At 42.9% G+C, this 19,478-nt stretch overlaps 1 protein-coding gene across 1 annotated transcript; it reads right to left on the bottom strand.

Moving 5' to 3' along the window:
* Positions 1 to 933: 933 nt before the first annotated feature.
* Positions 934 to 17,421, bottom strand: csf2rb (colony stimulating factor 2 receptor subunit beta). The gene is made up of 15 exons (XM_075454495.1): positions 17,339 to 17,421; positions 14,886 to 15,103; positions 13,622 to 13,739; positions 13,368 to 13,543; positions 13,103 to 13,257; positions 12,785 to 12,929; positions 12,454 to 12,586; positions 12,202 to 12,356; positions 11,018 to 11,151; positions 8,979 to 9,180; positions 8,796 to 8,892; positions 7,445 to 7,511; positions 7,267 to 7,346; positions 5,749 to 5,911; positions 934 to 4,529 (listed from the first exon to the last, which is right to left on the bottom strand). Exons 2-15 carry the CDS (start codon positions 14,986 to 14,988, stop codon positions 4,119 to 4,121), a joined length of 2,139 nt encoding a protein of 712 aa, XP_075310610.1. The 5' UTR covers positions 14,989 to 15,103; positions 17,339 to 17,421; the 3' UTR covers positions 934 to 4,118.
* Between the last annotated feature and the right edge of the window lie 2,057 nt (positions 17,422 to 19,478).

Below are 19,478 nucleotides of genomic sequence, written 5' to 3'. Positions count from 1 at the left end.
TTAGGCAAGTGCTGATGAGTAAAATTAGAGTCTGTCTCTGGAACACGATTGGAAGTCAGTGCAGTGCTCTCTTTGGTTAATGATGACCATGTGTAAGCAAAATAAGGTTAGCATGGTGGCCTTATAACAAGAAGGTCCTGGGTTCAAACCTGCTCGTGGGCCGGGGGCCTTTCAGTGCTAGCAATCGTTTGAATGAACTAGGCAGCTCTTTCGTATGGGGGAATAAACCAACTGCACGAGCAAAAGTTGCTAGAGAAAAGGGGTAAGCAACATTAAAGCAGATCTCTTTGGGTCAAGGTAAAAAAAAGATATCAGTTAGTGACAACGACAGAAGCAATACTGCAAAAGAAATCAGGGCCTGTCAGTGTTGATAAAAGTAAAAGAAAAATGGATACAAGGTATCAAAAGTTACCAAAAGTTATATACAGAAGTTAACTAGTCCTGATGAATCCGGCAAAGTGTGGATGTTAGTGTGCTCTGTTAACGACTAAGCCTGGCCCGGTTCCAGGCAGGTCACGAGTGCATCTGTACAAACCCATTAAACTTTCAGATAAAACACTGAGGCTGTACCCATAACAAATACCTACTCACATGGTTTATACCCTTTCAAAGGGGAGCACTGCGGTTACAACCAATAACTTCAAATACAGATGAATAAACCAGAGGCACGGTGACAATTTTCTAAAAGGAAATCACGGCTGACCAGATCCACAGGGAGGCAAGGTTGAGACAACGGGCAGCATCCACGACTGATGGGGAAAGCTGAGGCGAGGCCCAGGAAGAAGGATGGTCAACTGCACAGTTGCTTCTGCAGTCTCAAGATCATGACAACAGTAACAACCATCACCGTAATGCTTTGAGGGAGAAAAAAACACTTGTGGATCATCTTGCAACTCATACCAAAAGGTCAAAGTAGATGTAAAGACAAGAATAACATTTCTCATAAAATTTTTTATTTCCTTAAAAGAAATACAGAATCTTGGAAAATCTAGAGGACTCTCTGTGTAGCTCTTTATAGAAAACAAACTGGGTTAAAAGAAACATCACATATAAGAAAGATCTACACATGCTACTGCCTTTTTGGAGAGGCCTCTCACTGTGACCTGTTGGAAAACGAAGTTAGACCATCCAACTCCGCTCACATCCAAGTTGTTGATCATTTCACTTTGGAATCCAAGCCCACAAACCTTTAACCCTGCCCCCTAACCAGCTGCATTGGATGCAGGCAATCCTGGATGAATAAACTTTGGCCTGCAGCCAGACATTTTGTTTCCCTGGAGGTCAAGCTCATTTTAAGGTCCTGTACATAGGATGTCCTGACATCTAGTGGCACAAAGTGCAAACTGCAACCAACTGAAAACAAATGCAATTTAATTTATGATAGATTTCAATGCACAGTTTGTTTCAAAATGTTGTCAGACAGCTATAAAACCAGACATATCATAATATGCATTAAATGACTGTTAGCTACTGTAAAAAGTTAAAGTGAAGTTTATTTTTCTAACAAAAAGCTTTAATATTATTAAGTAAATAACTAAGTTTTACAGTATCCTGGCCTCTGTGGCTTCAGATAAGGACTGAAAACCTGGAACTGAAAAAGTGAAAAAACTCTGGGCTTATGCAACACGGCAATATCAGAAAATCACATATTTAGGCATCACACATATATTCAGCAACACTTAGGCTATAACATTGACAACAAGGTTCTAAATCTCACATCTTTGTGCAAACATGTGCAGTGTACACGACTGCAGTGAAGATGGCAGGCAGCAAACGTAGACGGCCCTCCCGTCAAGTGGAGTTTAGAGAGTTCAGCTTTCTCAATGTGGCTGTGACAGAAATGGACAATTTGAGGAAGGAATAAAGAGGACTTGATTTCAACATGATTCTTGAGAGTCTGTGGTTACACTGGAAAAAATGCCCCTCCAAACGTAAGTAAAAAAAAAAAAAACAGCAAATACGAGACGTTTTTGCTTGAAATAAGCAAAAAAAATCTGCCAATGGAACTAGTGAAAATCGGCTTGTCAAGATTTCTTGAAATAAGATGTGATATTTAGGACTTTTGAGTTAAAAGTGCAGTGTGGTTTTCGTCCTGGCCGTGGAACAGTGGACCAGCTCTATACCCTCCGCTGGATCCTGGAGGGTGCATGGGAGTTCGCCCAACCGGTCTACATGTGTTTTGTGGACTTGGAGAAGGCGTTCGACCGTGTCCCTCGGGGGCTCTTGTGGGGGGTGCTCCGGGAGTATGGAGTGCCGGACTCTTTGATACAGGCTGTTCGGTCTCTGTATGACCGGTGTCAGAGTTTGGTCCGCATTGCCGGCAGTAAGTCGGACATGTTTCCTGTGAGGGTTGGACTCCGTCAGGGCTGCCCTTTGTCACCGATTCTGTTCATAATTTTTTTGGACAGAATTTCTAGGCGCAGCCAGGGCGTTGAGGGGGTCCGTTTTGGCGACCTCAGAATCGGGTCTCTGCTTTTTGCGGACGATGCGGTTCTGTTGGCGTTGTCGGGCCGTGACCTTCAGCTCTCACTGGAGCGGTTCGCAGCCGAGTGTGAAGCGGCTGGGATGAGAATCAGCACCTCCAAATCCGAGACCATGGTCCTCGGCCGGAAAAGGGTGGAATGCTCTCTCCGGGTCGGGAATGAGATCCTTCCCCAAGTGGAGGAGTTCAAGTATCTCGGGGTCTTGTTCACGAGTGAGGGACGAATGGAGCAGGAGATTGACAGACGGATCGGTGCGGCGTCCGCAGTGATGCGGGCTCTGCACCGGCCCGTCGTGGTGAAGAAGGAGCTGAGCCAGAAGGCGAAGCTCTCGATTTACCTGTCAATCTATGTTCCTATCCTCATCTATGGTCACGAGCTGTGGGTAGTGACCGAAAGAACGAGATCGCGAATACAAGCGGCCGAAATGAGTTTCCTCCGCAGGGTGTCTGGGCTCTCCCTTAGAGATAGGGTGAGAAGCTCGGTCATCCGGGAGGAGCTCGGAGTAGAACCGCTGCTCCTCCGCATCGAGAGGAGTCAGATGAGGTGGCTCGGGCATCTGGTTAGGATGCCTCCTGGACGCCTCCCCGGTGAGGTGTTCCGGGCCCGTCCCACTGGGAGGAGGCCCCGGGGAAGACCCAGGACACGTTGGAGAGACTATGTTTCTTTGCTGGCCTGGGAACGCCTCGGGGTCCCCCCAGAAGAGCTGGAGGAAGTGGCCGGGGACAGGGACGTCTGGGTCTCTTTGCTCAAGCTGCTGCCCCCGCGACCCGATCCCCGGACCAGCGGAAGATGATGGATGGATGGATGGATGGAGTTAAAAGTGATCTTGAAATTAGCTTAAAAATCTCTTCAAATGTAAAAAAAAAAAAGAAGCTTGTTTCAAATGATATGTGACTCAAAACAATTTGTTTTCAAGACTTTTTCATTTAACAAGATATTCAAGATGTATGTTTTCAAACAAGTCCCTATATCTGGCTGAAATAGTGCTTGTTAGGCAGTTGTGTCTTATATCAAGTGTAATGAGATATTATGACTAGAAATGAGACAAATATTCTTGGTAAGACTTTCATTTTTTTCCAGTGTACATGGGCACATCCTGTGTGAATTACAGTGCAAAAACATTCAGAGAAGTAAATCCTGTGTTACTATCCTTTTAAAAAAAAGAAGTGAATCAATAGTCCTTGCTTCTACACATGGTCACATGATAACATAAGCCCTCAGTTCCTGCAACAGTAGATGTCTGCAGACCCACCTTTTTCCATTCACAATTTCTAACTGAAGTCTTCACAATCTAGTCACCGAAGACTGATGTTGAAATGGATCCGTTTCTAGAAAAACCACATCATCAGGAAATGAATGATGGCTGTCAGCGGTGACTGGCACAGCTGTTGCACACAATACATTCATCTTCTTCTCTTTAATGCAGCGGAATGCAGACACCCGGGCCTTTCCAACGCTGCTGATCAAAAATACCCAGATCCAGTCGCGCAGGAAAGCTGTCCACACTTCACCATGCGTGTTTTTCTCACAGAAGCAAAAGCAACTTGGAATAAAGTAGAGATCTTATGTAAAAGAAAGAAAAAAAAGATTCTTGCTATGTCCTTTGTGAAATGCTCTTCTCTTGCATGATGCTGGTTATTCTACTGCTGTTATGAAGGGTGTGGGGAGGTGGCAGTACCCCGAGGCCTCAATGGTGCCCATTTGAGGCCATGGGCTGAAGGTTTCTGAGGTGTACTCTGGAGGCTGTTCCTGGATAGTGGACTCACTGGGGCTGGACTGATCGTCCGATTGAACAGGCCTGGGTGTGGAATTTGGGCAGTCTTGGTGTTGCTCAGCAGTGTTGCACCATTGCGAGCTGGTGCTCTCATTGCTTTGAGATGTGAGATCCTGCGTGGACCTCAAGACAGCACGGCTAGGAAGGCATACATAACCCTCACCGTAAAGAGAAGCAGGTACAGGGATAGGAGACACAGAGATATCGGACAAAGTTTCTCGGTATCTCTCCTCAGTCTGGACATTCACTGACCTGGCCGTTGACGGTGATGCCTGTCAGATAGAAACAGTGATGTTCAGTGTAGCAGTTATTGGCTGCAAAGTGATTAAGAGCTTTTGGTATGTTTAGCATTGTTATCTTCCTATTTATGAAGATTTCAAGCACTCTGTTAACACCGTCTCATTCAAATAAAGAGTTAAAAAAGAGATTATCCATTTCCTACTGAAATGGGATATATCTCCTTTTTTGTGAAAAAAAAAGATATTTTGGAAAAAAACAGTGATTTCCTGTTTCTGCACCAAGTTAAGAAGTAGTTTGGCAAGCAGCCACCTAAATCCAAAGTTTTACTGTGGTTTCAGACCTAAATATCTTAAGAGTTTGATTTAAGACAACGTAAAACTGTTCCTTTAACGTTGTTAATTTATCATATCAAAATGTAGGATTTCAATATTTGCCTAGATACTGAAAAACAAAGGTTTAAAGTCCCCCTCCATTGAAAATTAAGTTTATAAATTTTTTAAAGTTTCAATGAGATGAGCCACAAGACATATTGTGAGCTAAATCAGCCACCAATACTACGCCCGAGGATTTCTGCTTTGATTCATCAGAGCACCACCTACAGTCTCAGAAAGACACAATCAGACAAGTTGTGTGGTTCACTAAGAAGGGGAAGGGGAAAGGGGAAAAATCTTGGCAATTTATTTGGTGGGATGTGAAACAAACACAAGCTACAAAGAGAAGTTAGCTGGAGGCTAGCAAGGTCTACTTGCCGCTCCTCAGGCCGAGCAAGCAGGTACTACCCGACTAGCTGCAGGGACTGAGCTCGCCAGAGTAAGAAGGCGCCAAACCCAATGGGTCAGAACTAGGCCCGAGGCCAAGTGAACGGTAGCTTGCAGCCTGAACTCACTCCTAGGATGAACAAGTATTCAGTAGCTCCCGCTAACACCTGTTAGCCCCTAACTAGCTTCTCGTCACAGGTTACGCTAGAGTGGTTTTTATAAGGCTCTGGGTTGCGCTAGCAGCTCAATTGGTGGGTGGGACTAGATTAGCATCTTCGTAGCATAATCGTAGGTAGTCATTTACTAAATCTTCTTCAAAATGCACAACTTTGAGGAACAGGTCTATTTTTAGGGAGAGAAGACAGTTGAAGAAAGACTTATAGTGTACTGAACATTTGGGTGATTTAGATTAATAGTTGAATGACGTCTTCTTTGGTGATTTATACCAAACATGTGGATATCTGACTAATGATACCAGCAGTGAGTAGCTGACCTGACAAAAGATGTACGGCCCACTGAAGCTCAGGCATGACGTGTCGGAACTGTCAACCTTCTCAACAGTGGAGGTCAGGTTATCACTTTCCCACCATTTCTCGTCCTGATCCAAATATTTTTTTGCAGTGCCCTTGGATGGCCACAGCAAAGCTTCCGAGGAGCTGCGGGGGGACACATTAAGCAATTAATCCCATCATTTGTCATTCTCTTGAGACTGGTGACATCCAGCGCTGCAGAATAGTTTATTAATGCATTATCTATTAGAGATGGTACAGCTACAGAATACTTGCAGGGCTCTCAAGTCTCACGCAATGAGCGTGAGACACACGCATTTCAACAAGTTCACACGCTCACACGCCACACATGCCATTTCTCACGCTGAGAAATGATCAACTTCGTCGCACAGAAATTATAATGGCCTATACTATAAACGAGTCAATGGCAGGTGCGCTCGTACAGCTCAGAACTATAGCTCTGGTACAGCTGTCTTGATTTAGCAACCCATCGGAAAATCACAAAACAGAATTTTTTGTTGCCGGGTTAGGTCTGAAATAGCTTTAAGCTGCAAGCACGCGTTCCATGAATGCACAGCGGACATAACCTTTATGGTCTGAATGCGTGCAGAAGTTGTAGACGAGCTGGAGGTGGAAGAGAACCGTCAGGATCATCAGCAGGTCATATCTTCATTTATTTTAATCTTTTGTTAGTTACTATAGTTTTCCTACTCCTTGTAAAAGACCAATACCTGCCGATTAAAGTGTTCATTGGAGTAGTAGACCTAAATATTCAGCACACACCCTTTGACATGAGCAACTTAATGAAAAATGAAAAATATGTAGGAGTGTAATTAGGCTTCCGTGGTTAATTCTTTTCAAAGGTGACTGGTATGAGCAGATTCCCAAGGCTATTTACAATGGCCAAACTGGTATTAGTTCTGCCACACTGAAATGCTGATGCAGAGAGGGTTTTTTCCATGGTGGGGCTCAATAAAACCAAGACCAGGAACACGTTGGCTCTGAATGGAACTCTGTCATCCATCATGACTGTGAAAATGGCTGACATTGAGCCACAGTGCTTTAAATGGGAGCCCCAATATCAGTCATCAAGCATCAAAATCTGCCACAAACACTTACAACAACACTCATAAAAAAATTTTGTTTGTTAAGACTTTGCATACCTAAAATAATTTATTTTAAAATATAGCAGAATTTAGTGTAAAAGTGAAGATTTGTGATTTTGGTATAAATAAAACAATTGTTCTTTAGCTAGTTTATGGTGATGGAATACTGCAAGGGACCAGCCCCCCCCCCCAAAAAAAACGAAAGAACCCCCCCACCCCCCCCCCCCCCCCCGCGCGCACGGCCCGGCCCCTGCCCCGCCCCAATCTCACTCCAAGCAAACTTGAAAACTTGAGAGCCCTGATACTTGTCACAAAATTAACGGAAACATATTGTGGTACATGACCGCAAAAAAAGGCACTTCTATTTCTAGATGCGTCAGGTGTGAAATATATTACCATGTAGATGGGCTGTCGAGGTGTTGCACTTTGCAATATGAAGTCTTCTCACTCTGCATCAGAGTCTGGCAGCTGGTAGACTGGATCAAAGCAAAAGATAATGCAAAAAAGAAATGAAATGCACCTTTCAAAGAACAAGAAAGAAGGAACAGTATGTGAAAAAATAATACAATCTCACCTTGATCTCTGACAGGATCTTGCTTTTGCCTGGAGAAGGAACTGAGTCCACCCACAGCATAACTTTCCTAATTGATTAGAATAAATGTAGAAATGACTTTTGTTTAAAATGAAAAAAAAAATTCCACCCTAAAAAGGGAAAATCTACTGATTTAAAGCAACAGTGAGTAACGATCATCGATTATCGAGCGATCAAGTTGGAGAGAGCGTCCATCTCAAACACACCCGTCAACACGCGGTTCAGGGGCCAGATTTACAAAACGCTGTGCACATACAAAACGGCAACACGCGCCAGATGTCACGACCACTACAGGATGTATGAAAATGAATGTGGGCTGGTGAAAATGTGGATAGTGAAATAGTCCATATACTCTGACAGTTGTCAGTGTGAGATCCCAAACTGTTGTCTCCCCACAACATAATACTTCAGTTACCGTTCTACGTATATGATAAATCTTAAGTGGGTGAGGAGATCAACTTGATAATTTAGGAGCATTGAGTTTAACATCGGAAAGGCCAAATTAGATCTGCTTTGTGATGTCGTGAAGATCTTCCAGCAAACAAACAAGGCAACTAAACACAGTTTTGAATAATATAATCGATTTATTTTTATTTTTATCATCGATGTTTGTTATTGTTACACACTGTAACTTTGTTTTTTTTTATATTGAAGGCTGTAGTACCAGAGATGGGACCAAGTCACACATGTGCAAGTCAGTCTCAAGTCTTAGCTTTCAAGTCTCAAGTAAATCCCAAGTATTTTTTTCTTGGGCAAGTCAAGAAGTCAAGTCTTGTAACAGGTCAAGTCAAGTCAAAGTCAAGTCACCTTATCATTGCAATTTTACCTGCAGAATCTGATCTTAATAAAGTGAAAAGACAAGATATAAGTAACTGTCAGTAAACATCATTGGCCAAATGTGTCCAACCTGCCCACCCCGTATCATATCAAGCTAACGTTAGCTAACTACCGACTAGGCTAACAGGATAATATTAGCTAATTTGACAAGCAGTTACTGGTCAGAATGGATCTTCAAATGACGAACAAAGTTCAAAGTTATGCTAGATGCTTAACACTCAAGTCATTCAAGTCACCGTGTCTCAAGTCAAGTCAAGTGCCGAGTCTTTAACTTCCAAGTCCGAGTCGAGTCTCAAGTCTTTTATTTTTTGTCAAGTCAAGTCACAAGTCATCAAAACAGCGACTCGAGTCGACTTGAGTCCAAGTCACAGTGACTTGAGTACCCATCTCTGTGTAGTACTATTAAACAGGACTTTTGATTATGACCTTTACTTGTGCCCAGGATGTGTTTAGATAGTCTCATGCTTGCATACACAAACATACATGAATAAAGTACCTCTGGCAGGCTGGAATAGTGCAGTACAGTGTCAGGAAGACTGTGACCACAAACACACTGATGAGGATGTAGATTACGCTGGGGAAAGACCAAATGGCTGTGGGAGACAGAAACCGGAATAAATAGGTGTATGAAAAGCGATCATGATAATCATACCTAATTTGTTCAGCAGCATCCCTTTACCTGTAGTACTGTGGACACCTTTATTTGAGGTCCACTTGACAGGATCGGTCCATTCTGAGGGAATTCCTTCATAGAGGGAGCCGTGTCCGGGGGTGACCAGTGACCTAACTTTGACCTGGTACTCCTGGAGCGGGGACAGGGAAGTTCCCAGGATGGTTGCGTATGTGGAACCCTCTGAAATGTTCAGCATCACAGCAGATCCCTAATGATAGAAGAAATAAACAGCCGATCATCGTTTGCGTCTGTTTTCCAGTCATAAATATTTGAATAGATTTAACAACTACATTACTGTCATTGAGACTTGTTTTTACTTTGCTTTTGAATTAGATTGAACTGGGTAACATTTCTAAAAATGGAAATGGTATAAAGAATTAATTACAGTTATTAGTCACAAGTAACTGGGAAAAACGTCCTTATTGCCGTGGGCATGAATGACTTCCTGCCATCCTCTCTGTTGCACCAGAGGTGAAGAAACCTCTGATGAACACACTTTGTTGTTCCATCACTGTGACATATAGAAGGTGTGCAGTGTTGTTCATTATGTTTAGCTACTTCCACGGCATTCCTCTTAGCATAATCAGCTCCGGGGGCTCCTTAATTTGTCAGTGGAGATATTGCTGAGGCTTGATGGGGTTCAGGATGACACTGTGTGACAGGGCAGCTGTGGCTCCACGAAGGGTGTGAGGTCTTCGGGTTGCTTATTATTGAGGAAGCGCCTCACTGTCCTTTTTTAGGGTGGTAGTCTTCACACAAAAGCTGATGTAGCCTGTCACACGCTCATTCATTGCATTAATGTCATTGTCATGTGGCTCACAGAGTACTTTCCAGTCTTAAGCCTCAAAGCACCCCTTTAGAAAAGTCCTTTTGATCACAGGCAACTGCTGAACAATGAGGTGAGGCGTGCCATATCGTGGTCTAATTTTTTCAAATGGAGGAAGGGCAGAGGAGCTGTGTGCATCTCTTGTGTTATCATTGAATATATACAACTTTTTATCTTCTCTGTTGGAGCAGCTGACATACTGTGGGAAAGTTCAAAGTGTAACAGTAAGTGGGATGCGGTTGAAATCTCCAGAAAACCCCACGAAAGTGGAGCAACAACTGAGTTGATTATGTCAAACATTGTCAGCAGCGGTGCAGGGTAAGAAGGAATGCCATAATATAAATGGAAGCGCAATCTCTTGTGAAAAGATACTCTCTCTCACAGTGACATGTACAGTGCCAATATTGTCTGAAATCTGTGTAGAGAGTTGTTGGAGTATGGTGAATGCTTCTGCAGCCGAGTCTCGATTTTATGACACATTTATGACTGTATGACTGTATTACTTCTTTCAGTCGGCACACACGTGCCTTTAAGCGTGACGGTGCTGCTGTCAGTGTCACTTTTTTGTTCCCTCACAACAGTCAGTACAGAATCTCAATGTTTGCGAGACTAGTCACGAGAAACTAGTCTCTTGAGATTGTATGACAGGATTCCTAATGCAGATGATGCCAAAAAATTGCATATAAGAAAAATCGACTCAAGGATTTTATGAATCACTACTGGATTTCATTTTTTAATCCAGCCCTACTAAGTATCTCACATTCCCAATGAGGATCAAGGGAAGACCTGGTTTGAACCTCGCCAACTATTTCACCATCTTGCTCCTGGCAGACTACATGCTGTTTCTTCTTCCATTCATCTGGGATTCGGGATGTTTTTCTGGGCTGTAGTTGGCTTTTAGCGAGCTCAGTCAGTTGCTCCCGTTTGCAAGTAACTCTTCAGCATGGAAACTCATCATAGACAATGTTAAAAAGTGTCAGAAGTATGTAGAGGAAATCGGTGAAGCAGCACAACTTCTATACCAGTGCAGAGAAATCTCTCGGAACAACGGCCCAGTGGAAAGTCTCAGCAAAACACAAAATCTACATCATATGATCGGAGTTGCTGCTTGAATTCAAATATTTCAAATCACCACATAAATCGAATGGCTTCATATGGAAGAGCTGCATTGCTGGCATGCACCTGCAGAGGAAAAAACAAAGATCTATAGGTTTCTTACTTCGTCATCTGTTCTGCAATAATTGACCTGATATGACAGTCTGAATATGGAATCTGGTTCACTGCTGGTCCATTCCACCATCCAGTGGCTGTGTTTCTCCTTCACTTTTACCTGCCATGGAGGGTTGGGGCGAACTGTGCAATCAGAAATACGTTTGCAGTATCAGTAATAACAGAAAGCTGAATCCATATCATTGTTGCTATACTAAAAATACATTTTATATTGAAATTGATATTGAAAATGATTGAAAGCATCACAACTAATGTTCTATGCTCTACACTGTGAAGGATGCAGACTTAAATGGGCGCAGAAGTAACAATGATGTTGTACAGTCATTTAAAAAAAAAAAGAAAGCACGCCCTCTTTCAAGTCTAAGGTTTTACATATCATGACCTAACAGACAGCATTTCAAAAAGAGTGGGCCCAATGTGAGAGACTGATGAGATCATACAGAAAACGATAACTTCAAGTGCTGCTTAAGGTGGTTCGACGAGCTAAATAAAAACAGTGACACAGAGTAATACGTCATGTTGTTCATCTGAGGCTGTACATGCCGGATTTTACCTGGTAAGGACCAGAAGATATTCTTTTAAAAACTATGTCTCAACATGGAAAAAAACGTAGAAACTAAAGTCTGAGAACAGTTTCAAAGAAGAAGATCCAGTGATACAATGTATGGTTATGTGTGATGGTTACAGAAACACCTTCTGATGCACGACCTCGAACACATCAACGGTGTTGTTTCCTGATGATGTGCAATGAACTGTACATATGATTTAGAACACAAAACAAAGTTTTATGATCAAGTGTAATTTATGCAATGACACAGTTAAACATTTAATTCATGGAGGACTTTGGGTGTAATGACTAAGAACTGCCAGTAGGGTTCAATGTTTAACAAGCGGTCATGTTTCAAAGCCTAAAAGCTGCAAGGCTATTATGTCCCAGAAACAGTACAGCATACACGCGGTATAACCCGAGGCTCTTCACCTTAAAATGAATGCAAGAATGCTTAATCACATTTCATGTACTAAGTTAACCACTGTTTGTCCCTCAGCTCAGCTGTATCACCCCCCTGTGTGTTTAAATCGGGATGGATACGCTCTCTTTGCTCTTTTCTCACAGCGGCAGCCCCCTCACCCCCACGCATTCTCATTCTCTCTTCTAACACCGTGTCTACTCACTGTGTTGGTAGGCTTTAAAAGTCTTGGCACTGTGTGTCGGTAGGAGCTCCAGCTGCAGATCTTCAGGGTGTTCGACAGTCAGCGCGCAGCTGTACCGCACCACCGTCCCCGTTAGGCCCAAACTAACTGTTGGGTTCAAGCAGCATCTCTCAGACCTAAAAGGATAGATGGTGAGATCAGTGAAGGAGCTGGCTGGATGCATTTTTTTTTAGCTCCAAAGGCGAGGCATTGCAAGCTTTATGCTGAACTCACGGTGCAGTCTGCTTGTGTCGACAGGCCAGCTGGTAGGTAATAAAGTTAGCCAGCTCTCTGTTCACCTCCCAGCTACACATCACTTCCCTCTCTCCTTCCAGTACACAATGCAAAGTGGGAACCTGTCCAAAGTCTGAGGCCAGAGGAAGAGAAAAAGGAAGAAAGTCAACAACAACAGCTGCTGAGCCCCAGAGTCTACTCCCGTAAAACCAGACAAGATTAGAAATGTGAAGAAATAAGACAAGCAGCAGGGACAATTAGATAGTGAAGTAAGATCGTTTCAACATTCCATATTGCTTATTTTCAAGAAGAACTGTTTTCTTGGGCCTACCATCTTTAGTCTGCCAAACCACCACAGGACTCCAGTCGCTCCACTGGCCCATGCTGGCCTGGGCCCTCACCCTGGCTTCATACCTGTGACCTGGAAGCAACAATTGCCTCTCAAGTGTCACACTGGTGGTCGTGACGTTCTCAATCTGCAGAGAAAGTGAAGCATGTTGGGAGTCCTGGCTGACGCCATGCAATCCAACATCAAAAAACGTGTGGAGCAGAACACTTTTTGATCTTTATTGACGCAGACGAGTGACACCGGAATTCAAAAATTCAAAATCTGCTAGCCGGAGCAGAGGGGAATATGTTTGAGGCTTACAGTCCAGAAGTCCTGATCCTGTGTCCTGTAGCCAAGCTGATACGTGAGGTTTGTGTTCAGGGAGGAGGAAGGAGGGTACGGGCTGGACCACTGCAGTCTTTGGCCTCCCTCACCTGCCTCCAACGAGGACAGGTTCAGGGGTGGGCGCGCTCTCACTGTGCAAAACAAACACAGAAACAACAGCATTGCGCAAAGTTGATGTTGACTCCAAAAGAATAACAACACCACGGCAGAGGTGAGAGTTAAGGTGAACAGTTAAACTCACAGCGCTGAGACAGAGCCACAGAATCGTGTGGGACAGATGAGCACGCGGCCATCGTGTTGTTATTGAGGAAGAAGACGGTGTGAAGGGCGCCGATGACAAATAAATTAGTTTCATATCTGCAGTGGACACCTCCGGGCTCAGATGCATTTGCAGCATCAAGGGGCACGCACAGCTCACTGTGAAGACACGGTTACAGAGCTGTTAGGTGGAAACTGACTATTCTCTGCCCCTGCTGTCCACTCTGCTCTGTTTACCTGCTCTCTTTGGTCTTGAACCAGAGCTGCAGTGTTGCGTTGCAGTGCCTCTTCCATCTGCAGTGCACATGGGACTTGTAGTCATTATAGCACTGTAGAGATTCCAGCAAGGACGACACTGGGAGGAGAGAGCATTGCACCGTGAGGCAATTTATCAACTACTCTTCTAAAGTTTCTAAACCGGTTATTGCTTTGTGAGGGATAAATACTTACAAAATATGAAAATACACAGTTTTATACGTAGGTTACAGTACAGTAATGTGCAAAAGTCTTGAGCCACCCATAATTTCTTTATATGTTAGCAGGAAAATGGGAAATGGGCGTAGCAATTTTTTTTTAAACATGCAAACATAAATGGAAAAACATGACTATAAAGCGAAAATAGAGTTTATACAATGTTAAAGAGCTTGGAAGTCAGTGGTTGGCATGAGCTCCTTTATTCTTCAACACAGTCTGAACGCTCTCAGACGAGCTTTCTTGTCATTTCTTTAAGTCGTCTTCAGGAATAGTTCTCCAGGCTTCTTGAAGGACATCCCAAAAGCTCTTCTTTGGATGTTGAGATGATCCCACTCTGCTTCAATGATGTTGAGGCCCGGACTGGTCCTTCCATAAGACCTGCTGTAGCTGATTTTCAGTCCACTTCTTCTCACACCTGTTTTTCTATACTCCACTTGTCTTTTAAGGGCACGCTGCACAGCGTACTGCGATATACTAAGTTTAGGTTTTTTCTTCTTCCGTAGATGCAACTTCTTGGTTTGATGGGTTTTTGATGCTCAAATGATTCACTGGTCAGGGTTCAGTAGCTTCACGAGAAAAAAACTAACAATTTTTCCTCAGAAAATCATCAGGTACAGAGACTGGACTGAAAAGGAGTGAAAAAGCAGCCAATGTCCAAAGAAAAACCTTGAAAGACCTTAAGAAAGCCTGGAGAACTATTGCCAAAGAGCACTTTAAACAGATTACAAGAAAGTCTGGCTGCGGGGTGGATCATGACTTTTTCTTATTATTCTCATTTTCTGCTGTTACATTAGCACATGACAGAATTGTTTTTTCGACACAGACGCCTTCATGTGTGAACAGCTCCTTACAATTTCTTTGCATTAAAAATGAACCTTTGCAAAACATGCAAAAGAACTTGTCACTACTGTGTATCTGTAAGATCAGCTAAAGAATAAATGATAAAAGAACGATCCATCACCTTACTTTGAACACACAGATATGGATTCATGTCTTTTTTGAAGGAATGTGTCAGTTGAATACTCACCACTCTGTGAGCTGCTGCTTTCCTGGAAGCCGCAAAAATCCAGACCAGAGAAGAGAGCCAAGGTAGGGAGAAGCGACCAAAGCAGTGCCCAGAAGAGAGCCATCACCCCTGCAAGCGGTGAGGGCAAAGAGCCTCTTTTGTTTGTGAGTGGGTCTCAGGAAACTCGCTCAGCTGTGATATCGCTGCATCATCAAGCGGTCTGTATATCAGATTGGAGGCTGGTTTGGTGTGTAGAAAGAGTGCATGTGTTTAAGAGCCGAAGACTTAGACAGAAACAGTTCATTTACTAGAAATTACGAAGGAATGAGTCATGGCCGCACCACCATCATTCTTCCGCTTTGAGTGTACGTCTGTTGTGGGATGTCACCACACGCCTACCTTCCTCTTATCTCTATCTCTCACATGTGGCAGATAAAAAAAAAAAAGAAAAAAAAGCACACTCTGGGGAGCACACGTATCACAATATAAATAATAACCTACAATGCATGCATTTAGAGCAGAAGCTGCAGACTTTGGTGCATACTGCTCAAACAGGTGACAACAGGAAGCCGCAGGCAGCTTCCACCACCCACGGCTCAGTTACAGAGTAATTCCATTTAGACCGACTTTAGTGAATCACAAAAACAATTGCAAAAATAAATCTTATTTGGGTTCTTTTTTTTAAAATCATAGACTAGGGGGTAAAAAAACGCATCCACAGATGACCCAAACAGATACATTTCTACCCCACAATGCACAGAAATTCCTCTGAACCGTTGTTTGGTTTCTGCCATGCCTACGTTTCTTTTTTCAGGGACAAGTTCACATGCTGATCTATTTCCAATTTTCCATCCCATGACTCCCATGACAAAGGATCCATTCCCCCCCCTCGAATCACTTCGACTCACCGAAGCTGTCTGTAAAACTTATCGAACATCCAACAAATCAGTGCAGACAAAGTCAGTCGTGAAATGCACACGGCAAAGCCTTTCGTGTCTGGAAGAGTCTTTGAGGACATTCGAATCGGGTTACAAATACGCCATTACAAAAATAAGCAACAGGACGTTTGAGATAAAGGGGGAAAAGGATGCAAAGATGTCCTAGTTGAAGATCAGTAAAGAAGGTAAAGAAAGGGGATTTTGATGATTGCATGACGTTTGCCTTAGAAGCAGGTTGGGGAAACCCCATCAAGAAAATGTGGGAATCCAGTCCTAACTGTAAAACTAAATGAGCATGTCAAGCATCAGCCAGGTTGAGATGAAACACATGCTCTCTGTTTGTAGTTGCAGTATTTATAAAGCATCAGAGACAATGTCAGTTTGCTCTTATTCAGGTAGTGGGATGTTTCAGAGACAGCTCAGAGGACAGAAGTGAATAATTATTATTCTAGTTATGGAATGGGTTATCAAAAGGACATAACAAAGAATGACATAAGTCTGTGAGATTTAGTAGAAAACACGATTCATAGATACATTATCTTTGGATGAATTTCTCCAGTTTTCTCCAAACAACACACACACACACACACACACATATGCAAAACAGTCAAAATAACCACCGAGGAACACAAAATACCACAAAGACACATAAAAAAGCTACAACGACTCGAAGCAGCCACAAAGGCTCACAAAACAACCAAAGAGATGCCCCAAAGGTGGGCAAGAACAACAAAAAAAACACTCTTAACAACCACAGGAGTACTTCAGGTGGATATAAAGACACGAGACAATTCAAATGAGAATTAAACAACCAAAAAGATATGCAAAAACAACCAGAGTGCCACGTAAAGCAGCCATTAGGGCGGTCAAAAAAAAAAGAAAAAAAAAAAGAAGTGACTCAAAATGACAGCTTTCAATGAGTTAGAAACTAATAGATAAATGCCTTTGGCCAGTCCTGTTTTTAAAGTGCGTATTCTGAACACAAGTCAACCAGCGATATTTGACTTTGGCTTACTTAGTCCGCGTATATGAGATCAAATTAAATCATCCTGAGCTTCTCATAAGCACTGAGCTAAATTGAGGAGGGGATTTTAGTCCCAGTGTTCTCCTTTTGGGGGGGGTACAGTCATTTCTTTTGAGAACCCCTTGTTCAGATAACTGTATGCTCATTGCACCCCCCCTCTTTACATTGATAGTTGCTTCATGTAAAGAGGGGGGGTGCAATGAGCACCCCCCTCTTTACATGAAGCAACTATCAATTGCTTCATGTAAACTGACCATGATTCATAACTCCATGGAATGACACCATCTAAGGAGGAATTTAATTCACTGTCATTGTTCAGATAAGAAGTGACCATCAGCTTTAATGAGGACAAATAGCCTTTTCATATCAAACAGGAAACAAAACAGCTGACCCTACAGTGTTATACAGAACATACAGAGGCTGTATAGATATCATAAGCAAGTGACTTAAAGCAGTGTAACGAAAAGGTGTCTGTATTAGCCATGAATACACAAAGCAAATCTCCCACTCACCGACGTTATGTTGGTAAAGACTTGCTTTTCCTTTATCCGCCCGTCACCACGGCTTCCTTCTGGTGAGAGAGCCGGCTCCTTGTGAACACTGACAAGAGCGCTATGGGAGTTTTTTTGTGTGATGGTTCAGTTTCCTCTTTCTGTCCACAGCAGCTCCTGATGTCATTTTCATTTTAATGCACACTCAGCTGGTTTGTATTGCTTGTTCCATAATGCCGGGTTCCGAAAGTCTGATTCCAAAAAGAAGGCAATTCCTGGAACACGTCACAGACACATGTGGGGACGCATTTTGTCTCGGAGAGCAATTACCTTTCTGATAATAATTCTGGCCTATGGTGTACAAGGAAAACACACAAAAAGCAAGGAAGGAATAGTCTGCAGAAAGCAATACGCTGAAAGACAACTGTAGCCTGTGTATTGTGCTTTGATGACATGCTCTGCTCAAGGTTTTCAAGTGAAACACAAGAAATATCAGCCAACCACATATTTTGTGACAAAGGCAAAGTTACACATTTCCTTTAAGTGGCTCGCCCACATGCAACTTAGCATACACTGTGGCTTACGGATGTATAGTATTGTGCATAGCTATATTTAGCTGCTTTACCTAAACTGATACTTTAGATATTTGACATTTTCCTACATGTGACTTTAAACAGCCAGCACAGTAGGATGTAGTGTAACCTGCCTGCCGTGACAAAGGGTGGGTGTAAAGAAGATGTGTCCAAAGTGTTTTCAGTCAGTGTTGAAACATGTGGTCCTCCTACGTCTTTCTAGGAGGCAGTTTCACATCTTTTTGGTGGTGAAATGAGCAATTCTGTAAGGCAGCACATCCTAAATAACTAAAGATTAAAGATCAGACGGCAGAAAAAATAACAGTTTTAACATCAGTAACTGAGAAAACGCATCAGTTCCAAATCACGCATCCAAAAAAAGCTTCAGAGGAGAAGGCCGAGTCTGTCAGAAGTAGAGATGTGCAGGCTTAAAGGGGATAAAGAATCAAAATCATCTTTTTCACGTTTTTGGTGTTAGTTCTGAGTCTCCCCGCTGTGGGGAGTACACACGAAGTGCCAGCAAGTGTCAGAACCTCTGTTTCAAGTACTCCCCCTTTTTTTGAATTGCCGCCAGAAAATGGGCAAACTTTGTTTGAGCATTAAAGGAATGGTTCGGCGTAAAATGATAATTTGAGCATCACATGGTCATGCCACATAATTTTTTCTCCGAAAGACCGCGGCATTTCGAAGTTGGCTATTTTGAAGTGTTTTGTTAGAAACGCAGCCAATGCAACTGTATGGGGCCAATTTGGAAAATATAAGATGTGACATAATATGTGACGTATCTTTTGGCGCAATCGCCCCCCCCAACCCAAATCCACAGCCACCCCTTTCAGACACGGCTAGAAACAGAAACAGCTAGAAACAGGAACAGGTGTGCCTTCCAAGGCTGTGAAAGCAGACTACGATCGTTACATATTCTTCCCCCAGAAAGCAATGTTCGCGATCAATGGCTTTTATTTATTTTTTACAGCATCCCCAGTACATACAACCGCCGACTTTTCCTTTGCTCTGCGCATTTCACGGAGTACAATTTCACAAACCTTGCACGATTCCGAGCAGGCTTCAGTCGGAATTTAATGCTAGGGTCAGTTCTGACTTTGCAACAAAATCAACCCCAGCAATCAGTACAGCCTGTAAGTATCACATTTTATTTTGTTTTAAATGTGTGTTGTGCCATATTCCTGTTGTAAGAATTGCACGTTAGCTCTGGCTTGTTCATCTAAAGGGAATGAGCTTTCTTTTCAGTGAGAGCAAGGGCAGCCAATCAAGCAACGGCAACCGAATAGCGCCAACACCTGTCACGCCCAGAGAATGGAGGACGCAGATGCAGGAGGTTTAATTCCAAGACTTTTATTGGAGGACAGCAGATCAACCAGTTCCTCGTGAGAGAAGCTAAATGGGCTATGAAATATTAATCTAGGAATATACTTTCCAAAAGTGGAGAAGTATATCTATATAAAAGTTATCCAAACTCAAAATCACTCCACTAGCGGAGGAGAAAACAAAAGACCATGAAACTTTACTATTAAACTAAGTGTCACTCCTACTGAGGAGGAAAACAAAAAGAGCCTCTCCTAAAAATTGGA

The sequence above is a fragment of the Odontesthes bonariensis genome, chromosome 21 (genome assembly GCF_027942865.1).
Source record: "Odontesthes bonariensis isolate fOdoBon6 chromosome 21, fOdoBon6.hap1, whole genome shotgun sequence".
In the NCBI taxonomy this organism is placed as follows: domain Eukaryota; kingdom Metazoa; phylum Chordata; class Actinopteri; order Atheriniformes; family Atherinopsidae; genus Odontesthes; species Odontesthes bonariensis.
The sequence above is the reverse complement of the archived record's forward strand: the minus strand, read 5'-3'. Positions and strand labels throughout refer to the sequence as shown.